General features: G+C 57.8%; 1 protein-coding gene across 1 annotated transcript in view; it reads left to right on the forward strand.

Annotated features, from left to right (window-relative positions):
- The first annotated feature begins 2,684 nt into the window (after window positions 1–2,684).
- The window catches only part of LGR6 (leucine rich repeat containing G protein-coupled receptor 6), an 86,017-nt gene continuing 64,957 nt past the window's right edge, over window positions 2,685–23,744 (forward strand). The window contains exons 1-4 of the mRNA XM_045536241.1: window positions 2,685–2,826; window positions 4,795–4,866; window positions 7,177–7,248; window positions 12,606–12,677. Coding sequence (XP_045392197.1) covers window positions 2,762–2,826; window positions 4,795–4,866; window positions 7,177–7,248; window positions 12,606–12,677 — 281 coding nt within the window. The 5' untranslated portion in view covers window positions 2,685–2,761. The remainder of the gene's footprint in view (window positions 2,827–4,794; window positions 4,867–7,176; window positions 7,249–12,605; window positions 12,678–23,744) is intronic.

The following is a 23,744-nucleotide window of genomic DNA, read 5'->3' on the forward strand; positions in this document are numbered from 1 at the left end:
AGGAAGCTCATAGTTATATGTGTCGTTATATACTAATAACCATAACTCAGTTAGATGAGTTATTAATATTAATAACAAGGCATATTTATTGAGCACTGTTCTATATTTATTAACTTGTATACTTCATCCTACAAGTCTTGTGAGGTAGGTACTATTATTATTCCCATTTTACAGGTGAGAAAATGGAGGCTTGGAGATATGAAGTGATATGACCAGGGTCATACAGTTACTTAGTGTTGTGCCGGGGTAACAAAGGCAGGTTCCGTGCTAGGTTGAGTGAGTGTCTATCAGGTACCACAGGGACACAGAGGACACTGCCCAGCTCTGCCAGGAGAGTCTGGGAAGGCCTTACAGAGGAGGTGACTATGGGGCACAGCCATGCCTGGGGACAGGGATTCATCTCCTGCCCACTCTAACTGGCCTTTTCCTGAGGGTAGCGCGCGCGCACACACACACACACACACACACACGTTATGAGGTGGTGAATGTGTTAACTGGGTTGATTGTGGAGATTATTTCACAATGTGTGCATATATCAGATCATCAAAGTTGTACGCTTTAAGTCTATGCAATAAAAATAAATTAAATCAACTGGCCTTTTCCTGGCTGCAGAGATGGACCACCAGAGTCCACAGTGAAGACAGTAGGAAAGGGGATCCTCGCTTGAGGCCAGGAGTTCGAGACCAGCCTGAGCAAGAGCGAGACCCCCTCTCTACAGAAAATAGAGGCCGGGTGTGGTGGCGCATGCCTGCAGTCCCAGCTACTCAGGAGGCTGAGGCAGGAGGATCACTCGAGTCCAGGAGTGTGAGGTTGCAGTGAGCTATGATGATAGCATGGCACTTTAGCCAGTGTGACAGAGCAAGACCCTGTCTCAAAAAAGAAAAAAGAAAAGGGGGTCCTGCCTCTCTGGCTTGGTCTGTAGGGAGGAGGTGGGGCCCGTCGCCCCAGGTCCACCCCAGCAGAACCCGGGGGCCTCGCTGGCTGTTGCCTGTTTCCCCTACAGGAGAAATTCAAACAGACATGACGCCCCGCGGGCCCTGGGGTGTCAGCCAGATTGCCCTAGGGGAGGGTCTCCTATTACCGCAGCCCCCTCCAGCTGCTCTCTGCCCCCCAGTTCCCCAGCATCCTCCCTCTTATCAAACCTGTTCCCTGTCTCCATGGTGACATGCCTCGCCCAGCTTCCTTGGGTGGTCTGATTGCCTCACAGTGTGAAACTCTGAGAACATTTTCCTAAAGTGAAGCCAGAAACTTCCACTTCCCATGCCCAGGGCTGCCCCTCTCTTCTCTCCTCCCGCTTCCCCTCCTGCCAGCCTCACCCCATTGACACCCCCACCCCCTCCCCACCACGGCTGTGTCCAGCTGGGAGGACCCATGGCCCCTCCAGTAGCCCAAGGGCTCCCAGGAAGAAGGCTCAGCCCCTCGTCTCAGTCCCCTTGCTGTTCCATGGAGAGCAGCAGTTTGCGGGGCACAGTGGAAATGAAAACGTGGTGCCTCTTGTCCAAAAAGTATCGAGAATTTCAAAACAGCAGAGAATTAAACTAAGTCTCTCTCGGCACTTGGGAGAGGGGAACCCCGTGCAACTCACAGGTCACGTGCCTGTGAAGCCAGCCCTGGAGACAGTAGTGTGTGTGTGTGTGTGTGTGTCGTGGTCATAGGGTGACGGTCGTGGGGCAGAGTCTGAGCTCAGGCATCGGCCACAAGGTGGGTTGGACCCTAAAACAGCATCACTGGGCAATCTGTTCTCCTCCCTGGGGCCTGGAGACAGACCAGAGAGGATACCAGAGGCCAAGGGAAGACCCGGCTTGCCAAAAGCCAAACAAGGTTTCTTAGCCTAAAAGGCTGAACAGACTTGGGTGAGGCTGTCCATTTTCCCTAAAAGTTTCTGTCTTTACAATAGGTGGATGCTTCGAGAAAGTTTGTGACTTTTTAACAGTCCAACACGGCAAGGTGCCCGTGTGCAGATACATACATGAACCCTCGTGCATGACACACACACGCCCGGCACCCATGAGACAAGCACGTCCACGGGCTCAGGCATCCCAGGACGCTACCCCCTGCCCCTTTGTGAACACAAGTTCACACAGGCAAGCACATGTAGCCACAGCCAAAGCCCGGGCACCCGGGCTCAGCTACCCTCCCATTTCCTCTGGGTCCAGCCCGGCCGCATGTCTGAGCCGTGTTCTCCAGGTTGCACAAGAGACCAGCCGCACAGCCGACCTCCCAGGACAGCCATCTGTCAGTGGAAACCACCAAGTTGACAGGACGAGTTCTGTGTTTGTCATTTGTGCATGTCCACTCCCTCCCTGTCAAGGTGAAGGCCCGGCCTCCCCTGCAGCAGGGCCCAGTGCCTCTAGTCAGGGCGCCTGGCCATGCCCAGGGCCTGCCCCGTCAGCTTGGCGGCTCTGGGCCTTGGAATCCCCACTTCGCCTCCCTACGCGGTTCTCTTCCTTCCCCTTCCCCTGGCACCAGCCTCACCCCTCTTCCTTTTGTGAGAGAGCCAGGGCTGAATGGGGCTCCCCCCGCCCCCGCCCAGTTGAAATCCACCCCCTTGCTCCCCTCCCCCCTCGCAGAGCTGCAGCTGGGCCGTGTTGTTCTGGGCAGGATGTGGGGGGCGCAGGCCCCCTCCTCCCCGGGGGAGAACAATGAGGCCGCTCAGGGTGGTGGGGTGGAGGGAGTGGGTGGGGTGGGGGGCATGGAGCGACATCAGAGCTGCCGAGGCGCGGCCCCCGGAGGGACAGCTGAGTGATGAGGCCTGAGTCACATGCCCCGCGTGCTCCTTGAACTCCCGCTCCCGTTCCTGTCGAGACACATCCAGAAATGCGCAGGGTAAATATTTAGAGGTAATCGTTTTCGCGGCACCTCGCGCCTGCCCGCCCTGCTCAGGATGAGCCCGGTGAGACCCGGGTTCTGCAGCCCGGGCTGCCGCCCCGCTTTGCCCTGCGTCTTCATGATTCAGGCCTGACTGAGGCTAGAGGAGCCTGAAAACAGCCTGGGGACAAACCCTGGCTTGAAATCCGTCAGGAGCTGTCTCTGTTGTGTCCCTCACCTGCCACAAAGGCTGTCAGAGCACCAGCCGCAGCTCCTGCTGAGCAGCCCAGGGAGGGCCCTTCGGTTTCCACGTGCGACCAGGGGGGCCCGCGGACAAGCAGCAGCCCCGAGTTCGGCGTGCCAGCTCCCGTGCCAGTTCCTTGGCTCTGCCCCGCACAGAATGTCTTCCCTTCTCGGAGGCCGTGCAGTGCGGAGCCCGGGCTTTATCAGAGACAAAACGTTTGAGACTAAACAGTCTTTTTATAGCTGGGAACCGGGCTCCAGAGCCCAGGCTTTGCCCGCCGTTCCCAGCCCGCCCCCCTGAGCACGCAGAAGGCGCACAAGACCCTTGGGGGAAATGGAGACGCTAAGGTTTGGGGGCAAAAGTGCATGTCTAGGGAGGAAGCTGCGGGAAGGCCTGGGGTGCTGCCCAGCAATGTGGGGGTCTGGTCTGGGCCCAGCTCTGCCCGTGCCCCAGAGAGGCAGCTGTTAGGAGTTTGACACAGGATGGAACCCAGTGTGTCAGGCACACACACGCACGGTCACACGTGCCGCTCACCTGAGCACAAACTGGGAAGAAAATGCTAACCCTGGGCGAGACTCTCACACCAAGGTACCAACCCCTCCCCACCCGCCCCCAGGACGCTGAGGGAAAGGTAGAAGGGAGAAAGCAAATATTTATTGCGTATGCACTATGTATTAGGCAGGCTGGAACACTAGCTCACTTAATTCTTACAAGGACTCTACTAGTTTGGTGTTATTCATTCCATTTTTATAGATGAGGAAACCAAGGGTCATAGTGGTTAAGAGCCGGAGCTCTGATAGGTAACCGTGGAGGAGAGATTTGACTCCACAGCTCAGTGCTCTTTTCTGTTTTGTTTTCTCGAATGTAAAATGGAGATAATGGTGGAAACTAACTTGGGGCTGTGAGAATGAAGGAGGGTTGTGTGGATGCAGGTTAGCCAGGGTCTGACACAGAGCGGCCTCCAGGAAATGTCAGGGTAATTACTGTGATTGTTTTGTGCGCCAGGGCATCTTAGAGGACAGGGGCACTGAGACTACCCGCAGGGTCTCTCAGATAACGTGGGAGGCTTAGGAAGATCTAGGCTGTGTATCCACAGAGAGTCTCCACATCCCAGCACTCAGGAGTGAAGGCATCTTCTGGGATGTGCCAAGCGGTCGCATCCTCCAGCTGGAGGGAGGGAGGAGCCTGGCAGAGACCTCAGCGGGCAGCGAAAGGCCATGGCTCTGCAATTGAATAAAAGGATGACCCCCGGCCCCTCCAATGGCCGGCCCAGGGACGATCACACTAGTGCATGAACATGTATGAGCTTGTGCCACAGACTGGAGTGGCAGTGATCTCTGGGCCTCAGTTTCCCCATTGGTAAAAAGAGTGGATGAGGTATTATTTGTATTCAGTGACCCCTCCCTGCCTCCTCTGAGAGTCTTTGAATTTTTCTGTAGCTCCTCCCTTCACGGGGAGGCCAGTTTCCGTCACAGTCCCACTCACAGCCAGTCCCAGGGGAGACCCGCAAGGGAAGGGTGGAAGGCAGACGGCAAAATGGGAGACCGCATAGACATAACACGCAAATGGCCCCAGGAGGCCCGACTCCCAGCTCAGTTCTCACTTGCAGAGAGAATGCAGCCGCTGTGGCCCGGCCGGCTGTGGAGTTGGGATGGCAAGGTGGCGTCCTGTGGGGGCTGGGACAGCGCAGGGTGGTGCAGACGGGCAGCTCACGGCCCCTTTCCCGCTTTCTCTCCGTGCAGAGACCTCAGCATGAACAACCTCACGGAGCTTCAGCCCCGCCTCTTCCACCACCTGCGCTTCCTGGAGGAGCTGTGAGTAGACGCTTGAGGGCCGGGAGGTGAAGCTTTACCTCCAACAGCTGTAGCTCCCAGGGCTCCCCGGGAGGTGGGGTGGGGAGAAAAAAGGGAGCCCAGGAAGCTCAGGCTGTTCTTGACAGCAGGTGCTCTTCAGCTGCTACCTGCCCCAGGTGTGAATCCCAGGGTAGCAGCGCTGGCCACACGGCATAGAAGGCTAACATCGAGCCTTCATTGCTCCCTGAAGCCAGCTGCTCTTTGCAGCTTTCCCTCCTAACGTGAATAGTCGCTCCTCTCCCTGCCATGACCTGCTCTCATCCCCTGCGTCCCGCCACCAGCCCCTCCCCCAGTCCTGGTGGCTCTTCTGAGATGTCTCTCACCTCCACCCCTTGTTCTCTGTTCCCTCTGCTACCGCCCGAGATGTCCCCCGCATCTGGGGATCAAACCAGCCTCCTAACTGACAGACCTCCTACCTCTGTCCTACATTACTCTGCACACCTTCAGGGTGCATCTCACCCGCTCAAGAGCCTTCTGTGGCACCCGCAGCCTGAAGGATCCACTCCTTAGACCTTCCCCTGCAAGGCCCACTTCCTCCACAAAGTCCTCCCTGGTTAATCCCTGCCCGCAGTCATGCTCGAGCTGCGGCCCTCAAGCCTGGCCTTAAATGCTAGTGGTGCTCGTGAATAAATCATCTCCTGGGCTAAGTGCCTGGCTCGGCTGCTCTGGGAAGCCAGGTCACTCTGTCCCCATCCTTACTTTCAGCACCTGCCGGCCCCGTTTATTCTTATTTTCACACGGAATAGACCCTTGGGGCTCTAAAAAGTTTTGCTTGAACTGCATACACTGTGAGCTCTTGGCCCTGAAAACAGTCACAATTACACCTTGACCCTGGCCCCACGGCTCCCCCAACAGACCCCCTCATCTCGACCCTAGACGGTGCCCCTCAAGGGTGCAGTGGACCTGCCCCTGCTGGAGCTATGCCCCCAGGGCCACGGCTGGGTTCTCCAGACCAAGTCCTTGCTGAGGCCCCCCCCACTCCGTGGGTGGAAGGCAAGCTCAAGGTGCTCTGGGGGAAGCAAGAGAAAACACCTGCCGCTGCCTGCAGGGAGCTCACAGGTGTGGCTGGAGAGCTGTTGCCAGCGAGGCGGCAGGGCGGTGGGGCGGCTGTTGGCGTGGGCAGCCAGCAGGGAGAGGTCAGCGTGGGCCTGGCCAGTGGGCAGGGAAGACTTCCTGGAGGAGGAATGTCAAGCCAGTTTTCAAAGGACGTGGACAGAGTAAGAGGCAGCGGAGTAGCCTTCCAGGTGGAGGTGACACAGGTAGGTGGGAATGCAAAGCAAGAAAGGCCAAGGAGCTTGGGCAGGTGAGCTGTGGGATACACCCTGAGAACTTAAGGCTCACTTTCCATCTTCCACTCCCCGAGCGGGTGGACCCTTCTCCTCTGGCAAATGCCCACCTGCAGAATCCAAGCTGGGAGACCGCTAATGTCACGATGCCTTTCCATACAGTTTTGTTTTTTTAATAACAAACATCAAATAAAGAGACTTTTCTTATAATTACGTTAAAGCATAGCTTCTGAGGTGTGTCAGCACAATGTCTACATCTGCAGGCCTCTCGGTAGCAATCAGCACACATCGCAGGGGCCCCGGGGCCCTTGGAGATCAGCAGTGTCTTCTGAATCATCCACAGTTAACCTCTGCTCAGTCAGGTGTCAGCTCTAGGTAAATTGCGTTTCATTGACGCCTTTTAGAATTGGTGATCACCCCATGGCAAACACGGAAACGCTTAATTAGACCAGAATGTTGGACTAATCCCATCACCCCATTTCTTAACCCTCCTGGATTAGTGGGGGTTAGCTGTGTGGCTCAGGGCCTGGGGACACGGACACGCCCCCTGTACTCACCCCTCCACTGGTGACACTGTGCCGTGCAGCCCAGCAGTCAGGGGCAGGCTGTGGGTGTCTGGGTTAGCACGGGAGAGGATGTGGCCCTGGGGAGGGCCGTGAGCCTGGAGTCGGTAGAGTTGGGTAGGAACACGGTTAGGAACACGGTGCTCTACCGCTGTCTGGCTCTGTGGCCACCCTAGGGCAAGTGAGTGACTCCTCCCAGCCTTCATTTCCTCTGCTGAAATTTGGGAATAATGATGGCACCTTACAGGGTTATTGTGGGAATGGAGAGGATGCATGGAGGGTATTGAACACATTGTGCATCTCAATAAATGGCAGTAATAATTACCACCCTCTCCACCCATATCCCAAGGCGCTAAGTGATGGAGGTCACCCTCTCCTTGGGTGACCTGCTGACTTCACCGGCCCTTGTCTCTGATTTCCAGGCGTCTCTCTGGGAACCACCTCTCACACATCCCAGGACAAGCGTTCTCTGGTCTCTACAGCCTGAAAATCCTGTAAGTATAAGATTTTACTGCCTCATTTGACACACAGCGGTGACATTGGGAATTGTGAGCAAATCAAAGTTTTGTAACCTGAGCCTTGGTTTACGACTGACTTGCTTATCATGTCCTTATCTTCAGTTTTGATCAATTGTTATTTCCATTTCTTTGCTTTCCTTGTCAGCAACCGTCTGCATGATTTGTAGACAAACATTTAATTGTACCTGTGCATATGGCAGCCCTATAGGGAAGGGAAGCATCCTTTGTCTTTCCTGTAATGTGTGCAGTGACTGTCAGCATAGGTCTCTGTGGGGCTGAGCTTCGTTACAGACCCACAGGGCTCTCCCCGGGAGAGGGACAGGGCTGTTTCTGGAGAGGAGGGATCCAGATGGGTTTTCTTCGGCCGTTCTTCCTCTCCAGGCCCAAACCTAGTCTCTGTGGCTGTAGCACTGGGTTTCCATTGTCACTGTAAACAAATCTACCTCTCCAGTCTTCAAGCCGCTTCCTCCCAGCCCCTTTAACCTTCCCTCTGAAGCAAAAGGAAAGTGAGAGCTGGAGAGCACCTTCTCTTATTTTACCAAACTTCCACTTGCCCTTGAACTGATGGCCCATTTCAGAGAAGGGAAGGCTGAGGCATTGTCTCCTATCCCAATCCGTGACTCCCATTGTCCCAGCTAAGCCTGGCTTCCCCAAGGCCTCCTCACGTTCTGATGATGAGTGAGGGCAAAAGGAGCTGGGGGGACGAGGATGCACAGGTAGGAGAAGTTCCCAGGGAGGGTGCATCACCACAGGGCCTGTTTTGGGAAGAAAATGAGGATCTTGGTGGCTGATCCTGGAGGAATAGAATGAGCATTGGGGGCTTCCCTAAGCTGGGGAGCCGTTCCCAGCTCTGTTAGTCCCTCAGCCCTGACTTGACTTGCAGGTCTTCTTTGTACAGTTGAGCAGGTTGTTTACTACACCAGAGCGTCTGGTTAAGGAGTGAGAAGGGGCTGAGACCTCCCCAGGGAAAGATACCTTTTAAAAATTTGCTCAGAGTTGCTTATGGGCTACTGGCGATCCTGCCCTGTGGCCTGTGAGCTTCAGGCTTCCAGCCAGCCAACAGCCCACACCTAAGCGCTCTGTCCTTTTGCCATGCGGTTGGTCTCTGGCACCTCTGGCCCTCGGCCTCTCTCCATCACACTCCCAGGGCTCGCTGGTCTCTGGCCTTCCTCACTCTCTGCTCTGCCCTTGGGTGTCTCTGGTCTCTGTCCCCGGCTTCAGCCTCCTTTTCTCCCCCTCCTTCTCCGTGTGTGTCTCAGGCCTCGCTCTCCCTCTCCCCGCCCCTGTCCCCTGCCTCTCAGTTCTCCTTCCTGCCTCCTCTCTCCGCCTGGCTCCCCATAAACACTGCTGCCCTGGGGGGCGGGGGAGGTTTTCTGAGCCAGACGCGCGGTGCAGGCGGCCTGCTTGGTGGCGTGTCTGTGCCCAGTGGCAGGCTCAGACCTGCAGCCCAGATTAGAGAGCAGAGCTCTGTTTGCTGGGCCTTCAGAAGATGTGAGACTCACGTCCCGTTCCTAAGTCTCCGGCTTAGAGATGAGCCTCCTCTTTCTTCTTTGCCCGCATTAGGCAATAAATCAAAGCCTCGGAGAAACCACAGGCCTCCCGCCTCCCTTCTGCAAACGGCGCCCTTGGCTCAGTGGGCAGGGCGGTCGGGAGCGGTGGCGGGAGCCAGCTCGGCCACACCGTCCGCTCACCACTCCACTGAGCCCCCTGTGGCCCCGTCCTCAAAGACCCCTCGGTCCCCAAGGCCTTCCTGGAGGCCCTTTGCCTGCAGAGCCTCTGTGCTTTGGGGGTGGGCTGGGTGGCCCTGGGGAACTATCCTCCTACTCACGTGCTTCAAAGCAGAGGATTCCACCTGCATCCTGGGCACACGTCCCGACGTCTGACGCCAGCTCCCCATGTCGCAGGGACCTCCTATTGCTTGTTTGTCAGACCCACAAGAAAAACAGGGCCGTAGAGCCACTGTCAGCTTAATCATCTCTTTCTTTTCGTACCAGGAGAAGGTCGTCTTAGCTGCTCCCCGAGTCTTCTGTGTGTCGGGGACTCTGAGCTGCATCTTCCTTCTCTGAGGCCTGGCTGTCCCTGTGGGACACTCTGCCTCCCTCTTTCCCTCCTCGAGCCAGAGGATTAAATAAAGGGGATTCCCTTCTGATCCCTTCCTAACCCGCCACGGCAGCAGCCCTCCCTCGTGTCCTTCCCATCCACCCCACGCCTGAGTGGGGGCATTGCTCTCACCCGCTCATCTTCCGCTGCTGCGGGGTCTCCAGGTCTCCAGCCCCGCAGGCTCTGGCCAGGCTCCCGGCCAGAGAGGCAGCCCCTGCAGGGACCCTCCAGCCCCTGCTGGCGTCTGTCCTGTGAGCCCTGAAGGCCCAGGTGCCAGACTCACATCCTGGCTCCCGCTGGAGCTGTCCTAAGGGGATGTCCTAAGGGAAGCCACCATCCCTGCTGGCTCAGGCATGTGAGAATAAGGAGTGACGGCCGGCCGGGAACTGATACCAGGAACAGCAAGGGAAAGGGGTCAGGGCCAAGGCCGCCTGCCACGCTGACCTCCGGCTAGGTGGGTGTCGATTCCGTAAAAGAAAAGGGTCCCTGATGACCGACCGTGTGGCATGGGAGGGGCTGTCTGGGGAGACACTGAGTTCCCCGACACTGGGAGGGAAATTAAGTGCCCTGTGAAGATGCTACAGCATCTGTGTTGGGGAGAGGGACGACCACAAGCCTTGAAGGTCTTTCTAGATCTCTCTGTCTGGGCTTTGACAGAGGAAAGGGTGGGGGATCTTAGGAAGTGATGCGGTGGAGATGCACTGAGTGCTCCTTGGAGCCGAGACAGACGTGGCCTCCCGGGCCCGAGAAGAGGCATGAGCGGCCGCACCCGCTGCTTCCGCGTCGCCGTTTCTCCTGCATCCGGCTCTGAGCACCCTGCGGCGTCTGCGGCGTCTGCGTGAGAGTCAAGGCAGCCCCCAGAGATCAGGAGTTGAGAAGTGCCCGCCTTTAGATGACGGAAATCAGGGGGGCGGGGAGGGTAGGAGCTCCAGGCGGGGCAGAGGGGGGAACGTCCTGGACCACCGGATGTTACATCTGGGTGCGGTTTTTGCATCTTGTGGCAGCCTCTTCCTTTGAAAGATGCGGGACTCGAGGTCCAGAGAGGTGAAGTGACTGACTTAATTCATCTAGTAAGGAAAGCTGAGACTGGATATTAATAATAATAATCAGTAGCATCAGTGAACGTGCTGTTGAGCACTTCCCATGTGTCGGTGCTGCTGTGAGTGCTTTGGGGGCTACTTTATTCGATACGCATAATCAGCACATGAGGTCAGTACTAGTGTCCCCAGTTTACAGATGAGGAAACTGAGGCCCGTGGGGCTGCAGTAGCGTGCACGCTGTCACACAGCGGGAAAGGGGGAGGGCTAGGATGCGGATCCAGGGCTGTCTCACTTCAGAGCCTGCGTGTGTGGCCACTACCCTTCAGGGATGCCTGAGAGACCTTGGTTTAGATTCTAGCCCTGAAGCGAAACCCTGTAATTGGAAGGTCCCGCCGGCCCGTGTGGAGGCTGGATCGGAGGGGCCAGTGGAGGCCAAGAGGGTTGAGGAGCACAGAGCACGCACGGAAAGGGGCCAGCCCTCCAGCTGCTCAGAGCCTGGGCTCTGCCCGTGCCCCCCAGTCTCAGGGGTCCCCAAAGTCTGTCTTCGTTCTTCTCCCTTCCTCAGCTTTGCCTCCACGAGGGGCTCCTCTCAGACCGTCACCCACGGTGAGCACAGCGTTCTTTCGTTCTTGTGGTGCTGTGTCTGGGTTCGTGTTTGGGATTCTCGTGTACCCATAGGAGGAGTTTAAGAGAGACAACAGGTGTGGCTCTGACAGGACAGTCATGTAGGAGGCATCAACGGCTACTCAGGCTCATCATCTGACCCTCAGTGCTCTTCTGGCCCTTACTGTACCCCACTGTCATGACAGGTGCTGTGTGGGGGAGTGGTCAAGTGTCCAGACTCTGGATCCAAACTGTCTGGGTTCAAAACCCAGCTCTGTCACCTATCAGTTGTGTGACTTTGAAATGAGGGTGATAATAATAGTCCCTGTCTGCTGGAGTTGTGGCGAGGATACATTTGAGCTCTTAGATGTAAAGTCCGAAGACCAGGGCCTGGCACCTTAGCTGTCACTATTATTGAACTTAAAGGTCAGGAGATGAGCCCCTTTTCCCAAAGTGTGGTGTCACCTGGGTGATCTTGGGCAAGACGCCTGTCAAGTTTGAGCCTTGGCTTCCCCTCTGAAAGGTGGTTGACAATACTCAGTAAAGGAGGACTGAGTCCCAGACGGCGGGAGGGAGGGCTGGCTCACTGTGCCTGGGGCAGTCGCAGCTTCCTTCCTTCCTGCTCCCCCAGCTAGTCCCTGAGCTCCCCACCCTCCTCCTCCTCCTCCTTCTTGCTTCTGGGTCTGGAGGCCTGGGAGTGAAGAGTGGTTGAGACGGCAACTGCTGCCCAAGGGCTTCCACCCCCATGCCTTTCCCCACTTCCTCCCTTGGGACCAGTCACACAGGGCGCTTGCTCAGGGCCCTGTGCCTCAGGGGACTCCCTGCACTTTGCAGTGCCTTCCTCAAAATTTTCTAAGTCCCTGAGATCAGCAGTGCTACCCGGAGAGGCACCCTGACCCCTACCTCTCCCCGTCTGTGTGTCCTCTGACCTCTCCCGCACAGGGGTGTCCGGGTGTCCCAGGGGCTCCAGGACTCCTGCTGTGGGGTTGTCCTGGGCTGCTGCAGCTTGGGCGGGTTCCGGGAGGGCAGCCAGGTGGGTGGGTCGTTCCCCCGGCTGGCGTGTCACTTCTTTGTGGGGTGTGTGGGATGGGCCAGCAGAATGGTGCTGATGCACTGACCTTGGGTGCTTCGAATTGTTTTTATAGACAAAGACTCCAAAAAACCGTATCTACCCTAGGGGCGGCCTCACCCCCATCCGTATCCTCCCCCTCTGCAAAGAAACCTGTAGCCTCTCAGCCGAGTAGATGGGGAAACTGAGGCCTGGGGGGAAAGCCTACATTTCCCCGTATCCTTCCTGACCAAACTTCAGCAGAATCCCAAGTATCCTGACACGTGGCCCTCACTGCCCCCGGAGTCTTCTCTCCTTCCTGCCTCATCCTGGGCGCCCTCTGGGATGCCCTCCAGCCCCGTGTGCACCCCACCACGGTCCACAGCCTCTGAGTCCCCACCAGCAAGGCGGGAGGCGGGACCAGGACTCCCTGGGTGGGTGGCAAGAGGGAGGGTCCGGCCTGGGCAGGGGTTCCAGGGAGGAGCCCGCCCCCTGCAGCCCACTGCCACGTGGGTCCTCAAAGCCCTTTCTCTCCCTCGCAGGATGCTGCAGAACAACCGGCTGGGAGGAGTCCCCGCAGAGGCGCTGTGGGAGCTGCCAAGCCTGCAGTCTCTGTGAGTCACGAGAGGGCCGGTCTCGGGCGTCCCGAGCTTCCTGAGTCACAGCCCGGGGCCCTGCCTCGGCTTCCCCGCCACTCCAGGTTCCAGGCAGCCTCCCGCTCCTGGCTTTGGTTTCTCCAGGGTTTCGGTTGTCGTCAGTGTGTGTGTGTGTGTGTGTACACTCGTGTGTGTATTTTGGGGAAGGATGGCTCCGAGGCCCCCTGCAGGACTGTGGGAATGGGACCTCCCTAGGTGGGGCCACCAGGGCAGCTGTCCTGGGGCGACTGGCGTTCCGCCATTGGAGCCTGGGGTTGGGGGTGGAGGCTGCCGCCCTAACGAAGCATCAGGAAGGGGCTGTCTCCCCCACCTCGCCTGCTCTTCCCCTGGGGCTTTGTTGCGGGAGGGAAGGAGGCTCCACTCAGACACTCATTCAGGGCCACCCAGGACAGATCCGTCCCTCCAGGGGCCCTGTAGTTCCCTTCTTGCCCAGCAGGGGCATCGTGGACGCGAGACCAAGCCCGAGGGCGGAAGCGGCAGCAGGTGCTCTGGGGTGATGTCACCCAGCCCCCCGCGATCCCCGGGCCAGGTGCGAGTTACACTCACGCAGTGCACAGCGCAGGGCCTGGAACACAGCGGGTGCCTCGTACGTGCCTGATAGACCCAACGGCATTTTCAGGTTTATCTGCATTTGCTGAGAGAGTGAACAGATATTTTGGGAGAAGTCAGTTAGGGGATGGTACTGAGGCATGGCATTTAGCTAGTGGGGGAAACTGAGGCATAGTGGGCATGCAGTGTGTCAGGAGAAACACTTTGGCCCTGCCCAGTCTGTGGATGTGGAGGTCAGACAACTCTAAACCGCCCTGACTCTCCCTGGGTGGAAGGAGGCAGAGACGGCTTTCCTCCTGCTGACTGACGCTCGGGCCCCATGCCACCACAGGCGAGCCAGCTGCGCCACACCCACCCCTGGTCAGGGCTTTGCTCCTCTGCTCCTGCCCTGGGCATTCTCTGCCCTCCTGCTCCTGTGTCTGTCCCCAGTGCCCCCAGCTGCCCGACTGGCCCGGGTGGCGGAACCTGCCTCCCTCCTCCTCTCACCTTTCTGCCTCCGTCCCAGGGAGCAGTGGGGGTCTGGCCCCGGCCCCTCCTCTCCTTCCATCCAGCCTCCCCACCCGACAGGGCCAGGCCAGCCTGTGCCCCAGAGACCAAGGTCAGAAGGTCAAAGGCCAGGGAAGCCTGTGCTGCTCCCCACCCGCAGGGGTGGACTAAACATTTGCCAGGGCACCGGCAAAGCGGGGACGGCCAAAATTAGGGGAGGAAAATTCAATGATTTCAGCCAAAGTGTCAAAGAGCACACTTCATGAGGGGAGAATTGGACTTTCACTGGACTGCTTCACACTTTTGAGGTTAAGTTTGAGATTTTGTTTTTCAATTGTGAACCGCATCTCTTGAGTTCTTTAGGGCTTCTAAAGGTCTTGTTTTCAGACTAGGCGTGGAGCTTTTGGGTGATACAGGCAGTTTCCCCTGCACTTGATGCGTGGTGAGGCTGTTGTGACATTGTGCATCCAGCCAGTCATCGATCCTTTCATTTTACGAATACGTTTGAGGCTTTGCTGGGAGGGGCAGAACCTGAGTTGAGTCCTGCAGGATTAGTAAGTGTCAGTCAGGGGAAGAGGCAGGGAAGGACATCCCCGGCAGAGGGAACAGCATGTGCAAAGGCACAAAGATGAGAGGGAACTGAGTGAACTCTAGAGAATTTGCCAGGAGGCAAATTTGAGCTGTGTGTGTGTTGGGAGACGGGTGGGAAAGGGCAGTGGTGGAGACAGATCTGAAGTTAGAAGTGATAACAAACCTTGCTAAGGATTCGGACTTTATCCTTAAAACAACGAGGCACCACAGAAGGACCCGTAGCAGGAGAGCAATTCAACAGGGTTTGTGTCTTTGCAGAAACACTTTGGCAGCAGTTATGGAGGCCAGCCGGGAGGTGGGGAAGCCAGGGAAGAGGCTCCGAAACCAAGGGAGCGTGACAGTGGCCGAAGGAAAGACAGGGGCAGTGGTGAAAGGAGAAGGTGACAGACTCTAGAGACATCCAGAAGCCGTGTCAGTGGAGCTCGGGGCAGATTGTGCTCAAATCCCAGCTCTTTCACTTATTCACTTACTGCCTGTAGGACTCTGGGCAGATTACTCAACTCCCGCACTTCTGATTCCTTATCAGCAAAATGAAGGTGGTAATAGTATCTACGTACCGCAGCAGGATAGACTAAAATGAGTTAATCTGCACAGAAGATTTAGAACAGCACCTGCTGTTGCTGCTGCTACAGTTATTACCCCTACAGCAGTACTGACTAGATGTGGGTGTTGATGGAGAGAAGTTGACACCCAGTCCTCTGGCTCTGACATCGGGGAGTGCAGTCACCAAGAGCCTGGCACCGGTAAGCGCTTATTAAGAACATGATGAATGAGTAGTAAATGAATAGTGAACTCCAAGGGTGAGCACTCTGGGAGAGGTGCAGGGAAAAGGGACACACTGAGGTCCCTCTGGGACATGTTGAATTTGAGGTGCCCACAGGTGGGGTGACCAGGCACACTGGAGAAAGAGGAAGGTTGGTCATTCTACCCGTCGCCATCCATGTGTGTGTGTGTGGGGGGGTGGTCTGTAACCTGACTGGGTGATTCTGTATTAGGTGTTATGTTCTCACCACCTCAGCCCCCAAGGTGAGGTGCTGCCCTGTCTTATTTGGATCCCCCATCTTACACAGTGACAGTAAAACGCGGCCCAGGTGGTTAAGCTGAAAGGAGAGGGTGGGAGCAAAGGACAACTTTTCCAGCAGCCCTGCGTGTGGAGCCAGCACGGCATGAGGTGTTTATATACGTTATCTGGTTTCTTCCTCACGAACCCCTCTCCAGTCACTGCCATCTCTGTTGTAAGATGAAGCAATAGAGGCAGACAAGTTCAGGGGCTCTTCCTAGGTCAGAGGGGGAAGGCAGGCCTCCTCCCCAGTTGCTGGGCTCCAAAGGCTGCAAAGGAAGCCACCTTTTGATGGCCATCCCTGGGTGACCGTCCCTGCTTCCCCAGGAGTAGCAAATAGAAATGTCCTTCCTGTTGGAAGTGAGTGGATCAGGGAGGTATACAGAGGACACATCCCCTGCCTGTGCCCCTCCTGGGGTGATGTGTCCTCCTCAGAGCTGGCCAAGCCCACCTAGGGGCTCGGGTCCCTAGAGAAAGCTCTTCCCCACCTCTGCAAGGGAGGGTCCCTGCACAAACTCTTGTACACCTTCCTGAGGCCTCAGGGAAGGTTCAGTCCTGTGGTCCACTTTCTACCAGCTAGAACCAGAGAGAGGGACAGTCAGAGGTGGGTTTGGGTGAGTCGGGAGTGGGGCTGGGGTAGAGGGTGGGGCCAGCCAGGCAGTCCAGGCCCCAGGTACCCAGCTAGACATGGCACACAAGCTGTTTGGCTTGGCACCTGGCTTGGCAGCACCCAGCCCCACAACACCCCCTCCCTGGATGTACTTGCTTCCTCCCCGACCAGTGTGGGAGGGGGAGGGTGGCCATGCCAGACATGTCACGCCAGGCTTGAGCCAAGGCCAAGAGAAACCACGGGAAGCCAGCAGAGCCTGGGGGGAAAATAGAAACTGGCTGGGGGTGAGGCAGGGCCAGGGGGAGGGCACATGGCCGAGCAGAACGACAGCTCAGGGGGAGTGGGGACCGTGCTAGGCTGGGGCCCGGGAGCTCCGGCGCACTGGCCTTGGGAGAAGAGGTGGAAGAGCACGATGGCAGGGAGAAAGAAACAGACAAACGGCCCAATCCTGGACCCCCCGGGGGGACGTGCATAATCGCAAAGGACAGCCACACGCAACCAAAACCGGCCAGCAGTGTGCGGAGCTGGGGAAATTAGCCCAGAGCAGTGCCAGACTCCAAACGGAAACCCAAGTTAGGACCGCCACAGCCACCCCAGCCCCCGCCGGCCAGTCCAAAACACACCGGCTGCGGCTGCTGAGGGGGCTGAGGTGGAGAAGCTGGGTGGACAGACGTGTTCGGGTGCGCGTGTGACCTGGGAGGACAGCTGGGCTCGGCTGACGTGGGAAGGGAGGAGTGACTCCCACTCAGCGCACTCCAATATGCTAAGCATGTTTCTGTATCTCACTTAATCCCGCAGGCCCTAGGAGGTAGGGTCTGTTATTCCCATTTTATAGATGAGGCAACTAAAGCCCAGAAAAGTGAAACGACTTGCCTGGGGTCACACAGCTAGAATGTAGCAGAGCTGGGATTTTAGTTTAGCTCTAATGGCTAAGTTCCAGGTTCTTAACCACTATCCTTTAGTGCCTCCCCTAAGCTACAACTTTTAGGATCCAGAGACTTAGGTTCAAGTCCTGGCTCTGTCACTAACTAGCTACAAGGCCACGGGCAAGTCACCTCCCTCTCTGAGTCTAGGGTTCTCCGTCTCTAACATGAGAGGGTCAGAGGGGATGACTGGCATACAGGTGTCCCAAGGGGATGTCACGCCATGGAGACACAGGAACTTCTTAATGTGGTTATTGCTTCTCCTCTGGAACTGTGTGCTTGCTCTCTCTGGGCCTCAGTTTCTCTTTCTGTGCACTGGAGGGTATCCTTTTTGAACCCTTCCCGTCTCTGGGGAATGCTGTGAGGGGGACAAGGAGGAAAGACCTGAGCTTCTCCCAGAGAAACGGTGAACGATTCCAGCCAGAGCGAGAGGTTTATTAAGAGGACAGGTGTCAGAGGTGTTCCCAGGGAGAGCCCAAAGCAAGGGACCTCTGAGCAGGCCCCCCTCAGTCCATGCCTCTGACCCTCCTCCCAGGGACTGTTGTACCCCCAGGCTAATGCCCAAGGCCAGACTAATAATAACCGACACTTAGGTGGCACTTTGCACGAGCAAGTCCCTTACATTTATTATGTCACATAATCCTCACAGCACTCTTGTGGGATGGTTGCTGCCAGTAGTCTCATCGTACCCATTTTATAGATGAGCAAACTGAGGCCGAGAGCTATAAAGTGACTTGTAGCAGAGCCAGGGTCAAAACTGAGGTGGCCTGGCCTGGAGTCCACGCATAGAACTGTGGTGCTGGGTTGAGAACGATTCTGAGGGGGCTGGGTGAGATGACCAGCCCTGGGGAATGGCCCACGAGCGGGGCTTGGGAACCGTGGTGTTTCTGGAGCACCTGCTCCCAGAGCTGGCCTTGGGCTGTGAGCGCTGCTGGGGCTGCCCAGGGACCCTGGATCGCCCAGTTTCTGCCCTTGTCCCGGGAGTTCTAGGATTAAGTGGAGCGTGGGCTGGGGGGGACAGTGCTGGGTGCCGGGGGAGCTGGGGCTGCTGAGACTGGCGTCAGCATTGAGCCCTGGAGACCCCTGGCCTCGATCAGAACCCCAAAGACTCCATGAGAGAGGGCAGGGGGCTGGTTGAGCCTCACGAGCATCTCCTTGTAAAGAGCCTGGAGACTTTCTAGGAGCTTTTCACCAGAAACGTCTGTTTCGCCCCTGGGGGCGTAGCTCCAGCACTTACAGGCAGACCTGCAGGGAGGTGCAGAGGGGTGCTGGGGCCAGGGTGGAGCTGAGTAGGGTCTTCCCGTGGTGAGCGTGGAGGAGCCCGACCACGACTTACCCCGCCGCACGGCCCCCTGGAGACAGATCTGCAAGAGGCCCCCGTGGGAGGCCTGGGTGATTCCAAGAGAAGGAGCCAGTTGTGATGGGTTTGGGAGTCCCCCAAGGAGGCGTTCTCGGGACCTCCTGGGCACTGGGGGAAGGAGGAAGACATCGCGGGGAGGGGGAGAGGATGTTCCTTTGTGGGGAGGGCTGAAGGTGGACAGGCCGCTGACGCAGCTGCGGGTAGAGCCCGGAGAGCAGCGGTTCTCAAAGTGAGGTCCCTGGGAACCTGTGGGGACGCCCGTTCTCAGCCTCACCCCAGACCTACCAGCTCAAAACCTCTGGGCCGTGGGACCAGCAATCCGTGCTCTAACAAGCCCTCCAGGTGACTCCGACACACACTGAAGGTTCGAGCCACTGTATGAAGGACAGGGACTTGGCATTAGTTTCCTAGCGCCGCCGTAAGACAGTGCCACAAACGGGGGTGCGTACAACTACAGAAATTTATTGGCTCCCAGTTCTGGAGTCGGGAAGCCCCAAATCAAGGTGCCAGCAGGGCCACACGCCCCCTGAAGGTGCTAGGGGGGAGTCCCTCCTTGCCTCTGCCTCTGGTGGCTGGGGCGTGCCTGGTGGCTTTGTCGCTCCAGCCTCCGCCTTTCACGTGGCCTTCCCTCCTCTCCCTGCGTCTCTGTGTGTCTCTCACAAGACACTTCCCACTGGATTTAGGGCCCACCTGGATAATCCCGATGATCTCACCTCGAGATCCTTGACTTCATCACATTTGCAAAGACCCTTTTTCCAAATAAGGTCCCGTTTGCAGCTTCCGGGAGTTAGGACGTGTGCTTATCTTTTTGGGGCCACTGTCAGTGCACTACAAGGGGCGAGACGAATAGCAGAGGGGGAAAGTGAGCCTGGATCCGGTGGGGCAGTGCTTGGGGGTGAGAGGCTGAGAGTGGAGTCAGGAGGAAGAAAACGGGAGGGTCAGCGCGCAGTGGCCCGAGAGCCAGCCGTGCCCACAGCGAGGGCGTTGGGCAGAGGCAGGCCCAGAGCCGGCAGGAGAAGGAAGCAACAAGGCCTGAGTCTGGGCTGCTCCGATCCAGGCCCCTCCCGAAGCCCCCCAGGCTGCCTCGGAGCTGCGCAGGTGATCTGGGGAGTGCTGTGGGCACCACCCCTGCTGCCGCCAGCCAGAGAGGGCCCCGAGGCCCAGCTTGCTGTGGGGCCCAGCGAGGGGTCCCTGGGGATGCACGAGGTGGCAGATGGCCTCCCTGGCATGGCTATTTTGGGCTCCATGATTATATGCTACTGTATTTGGATCTTCCCAAGGTTCCGGGAGTTGATTACTACATGTGTCTGGGGCCGAGGCTGCTCTGAGGTGGGCGGGTGGGCGGGCAGGCAGCCCCCTGCAGCCCAGGAGGGGCTGAGCATGGGTAATTTGGCTCCTGAGAGATACTAGGAGAGTGTCCGTGGTGGGCTGGGCCCTGGGGCCCGGCGGTGACTCTTTCAGCCGTAAATGCTAGTCTGGGACGGAGGTGGCCCAGGCTGGGCCACCCAGGAGCAGCGTGGTGCCTCGGCCCCACGGGAAACACCGTGGCTCAGACTTGTGGGTCTCCTCAGCTCTCCTGCTGGCCCGGCTGGCTGCTGTGCTGGGGGCCTTCTTGGGCCAGAATGTTCCTCTCCGACTGGGCCGCTCCTGTCCTCGGAGCCCCACAGAGCTCCAGCAGGCCAGGCCGAGAGAGGCAAGAGCAGCCAGGGCGCCGGGAACTGATAGCTCAGGTCTGGTTTAGGTGCAAGCGAGCCCTAGGCAGAGCCAAGAGGTGCGGCTCTTCCCCCTCCACCGGGAGAGGACACCAGCGAGGTGTCCCCCAGCTCTCCTTGCTCCTGTGTGAATGCCCCTTCCTGCGCAGCCAGCGCCAGTGCAGAGCCCCTGGTCTGGAGGGAACAGGAGACCCAACCACTTTGTTTCTCCCTCCATCCCTCCCTCCCTCCATCCATCTGTTTGTTTGCTCTTTTAAGCTTTGCTGAGTGCTTGTGACACCTGGCACGGAAGATGCAGAGATGAGTAGTAGAATGAGAGCCCTGTCTGTCAGCAGCACACGGTGGGGCTGTCGGACACACACAGATCCCATCTTCACCTCCCCCACCCCATGCACCGTGGACGTGAGCTGCTGCGACAAAAAAGTCAGTGCCACGGAACATGATACGGAAATTGCGTATAAAAGTTAAAAGAGAGTTGACAAAAATGATAAGAACTACGTGAAGCCCACTATGTGTAGCAAGAGTTACGCTGGTAGCTAACGTCTGGGGAGAGCTTACTACACTACTAAGCTCCGGGCTGATGCCTGGCGAACACCATCTCATTGATTCCTTGCAGCGAGTCTCTGCAGCAGGTACTCTATGATCCCATTTTACAGATGGGGAAATGAAGGTTTAGGGAGTTGATCACTTGGTAGGTAGGTCGTCTGGATTCCAAGCTCATGTGTGCTCTTAACCATGACTCTGGGCTGTGCAGACGGGCGGCTGCCTCACAATGCTAGTGGGGCTTACAGAGTGCAGATTCCCAGGCCCCTTCTCAGACCACCTGAATTGGAATCTGGAGGGCTGGGGCCCAGGAATCTGGATTTTAAAACAACCCTCCCCAGTGGTTCTGTGGCAAAGCCAGGTTTGGGAACTACTGCTCTGGTCCTTGTTATCCAAAGTGCCCTTCATGGACCAGGAACTTCAGCATCACTCGGGAGCAAGTTAGACGTGCAGAATCTCAAGCTCCAGCCCAGACCTACTGACTCAGAATCTGCATCTTAACAAGACCCAGCCCTCCATCCCCCAGCTGATTAGCTTGCGATTTAAATTCCAGAATCCCTGTTCTTTTGTCCCGGGGCTTCTGGGACACCCTGCCCTCTCTCCCACCCTCAGGGAAGATGGGCAGCCATCATTATCAGCTGTCCACAGCCCTGTCCCCTAGGCCCGGGGGCTTTCTACAGGAAGTCCTCGACCCTTAGAACCCCTCTAGATACCCCTACAGTCTCCCGTACACATGGGACGGCTCAGATAAGGTTTAGATTGGTTTGGTTGCGGACCTGTCTGGAGGCAGTGAAAGGTACCAGATGGCCTCGTGGGTGATGCAGTTGGAAAAATAAAGGTTAGACTTTGGGAAGAACTTCCCAGATGTCTCTACCACAGGCAGAGGAAAAGGCTGGAGTACCTTCTTGTGAAAGGACTTAGAGGCACGCTCTCCTCACTGGCCTGGCAGGAGGAAGTGTGTGACCGTCTCACTCGGATTCACTCCTGACATTTTCTGGGAGCCTATGACATCTTTTCAGCATTCTGCCCACTGAAGCCTTAGAGCAGCCCAGAGAGGAGGTGAGAGCAGGCTCAGGCGGCAGGTGGGGAGAGTGGAGACAGCCGCACCCCTGCAGCCGGCGCCCACCCTCCCCCTTCCCCAGCCCCTCGGCCATCCTGACGGGAGAAGAGTCGGGGCTGGGAAAGTGTGGTCTTTCTCAAGACAGTGCGAGTAATTTTCCATCTGTTTATGAGCCTTTGGAGCCCAGGGGGCGGCCAGCCACTCGCTGGCGTGTGGAAATCCACACCCCAACAGGGAGAGGCAGCGGGCGCACGGGGCTCCCGCCTGCCGCGGGCAGAGGCTGCGTGGGTGCAGGCTGCCCCCCTGAGACACAGCTGGAAGGCGCCCCGGGGGTCGCTCCGTCCAGCTGCCTCTTTCACAGGTGAGGAAACCAAGCAGCAGAGAGAGGGAGTAACTTCCCACTGTCCCCCAGCCAGGGAGCCGCAGCCAGCCAGAACCCAGGGCCAGGCCTGCAGATGCTTTTCTGCTCTGAAAGGGGACGATCTATTTATGAGCCTCTGTGACCACTTCAACCAGATGGCTCTAAGATCAGTTGTTCTGGAATGTGACCCCATCCGGAGGACTCTCGCCAAAGTGGCTCCCCTCCCCTCACCAGCCCTAACACCTGCTTTGGGACTTGGAGCCAACTCCCTCCCCCCGCCCTCCCACAAACAGCCCAGCAGGCCAGGGCGGTGGAGGGAGGGGACACGCTGCTGTGGGGTGGCAGCCGTGGGAAGGATGCCGTGCCTCGAAGGGCCCGGGGCAGCCCCCTGAGAGGCCGTGGCTGCTGTCCCCTCGCGAAGCAGTCTCTTCCCTGAGGACAAAGGGCAGATGTGGCTCTCTCCACCCGCCCCGTGTTTCCTGGAGGAAATTCGCTCCTTCTCCAGAGGGTGCCCCGCCTTTGCTGTCCAGTGAGTGGGGAGAGCAGCATCTTTCTGGGGCAGGGGGCCATGGAGGTCCATCAGCAGAGGTGACGGTGGCCCCGCCCCGTCCTGGGAGCCCAGGCACCACAGCCGGGGAAAGAGAAGGAAAGAAGGCAGGAGACAGAGGGCAGGAAAGAGAAGAACCTTTCTCAGCATCTCCCACGTGGCAGATGCCAGGTGCCTTCCGCAGGCTGAGCTTCATTCCGCAGCAGGGCCACCAGCGCCGCTCACCCGGGCCCTGCGCCTGCCCCACCCCGCCGCCTTCTCCCTCTCCTCCCCTTCTCAGTCCACACCGCTGCCTCCTCTTCACCTCCAGCCTTCTTGGGCCCATCAGAAGGGCTCCTACCCTTGCGGTAAGGCGCCCTCCAGCCCTTACCTTCTCTGACCTCAGAGCAGCGTGTGACGGTGTTGACCGCTCTGTCCTTGAAGTCCTGGGAGAACTCACTCTCCCGGTTCTCTCCTCAGTCCCCTCCGCAGGCTCCTCTTCCCCGCCCACCCTGTAAATGGCAGAAGTCTCTGGGGACTCTGTCCTTGTCTCTGGGCTCTACCTGCTCCTCAGTTTCCCCCAGGGCAGTGTCTCACCTGCCCACCGATGGCTCCAAGCCTGCGTCTCCAGCTACGGTGGGACAGCGAACTGCCTGTCAGAATCTCCACTTGCCGGACCCGAAGGGGCCTCAAACTGAACATTGCCCAAAGGAAACCCATCATCTCCCCTGCATGTCCCTTCTCCACTTTCTGTTTCAAGAAATAACACCACTCGTTTAGTTCCCTAATTGGGATGAGATTTGGGTGTCATCCTTGACTCTCTCACTACTTCTACATCCCACCAATCGAGTCCCAGTGACTGTCCGATCGCTCTGGTCTGAGTCCTCTTCCCTTCGCTTCCCTGCAACCACCGCCGTCTGCCCGCCATCGTCCCGCCATCGTCCCGCGCCTGGGTGGCTCTAGCAGCCTCCCTGCATGTCCTCTGCTTCCATTCTGAACTGACCCACATGGCCGCCAGATGCATCTTAAAGCACAAATCCAATCATGTCACTTTCCTGCTTGAAATCCCCAGTCGGCTCCCAATTGCCCCGAAGACAAAGCCCAAGCTCCTTGGCTAAGTCACAAGACACCCCAGGGTCTGGCTCCTGCCCATCCCTCCCCACTCCCACTCCCGCTCAGGTGCAGCCGGACCAGGCGACTCGCAGTTCTCCTGAACCCGCAGCTCTCTGTCTTGCTGCTCTCGC

Source organism: Lemur catta, chromosome 23 (genome assembly GCF_020740605.2).
Source record: "Lemur catta isolate mLemCat1 chromosome 23, mLemCat1.pri, whole genome shotgun sequence".
NCBI lineage: Eukaryota > Metazoa > Chordata > Mammalia > Primates > Lemuridae > Lemur > Lemur catta.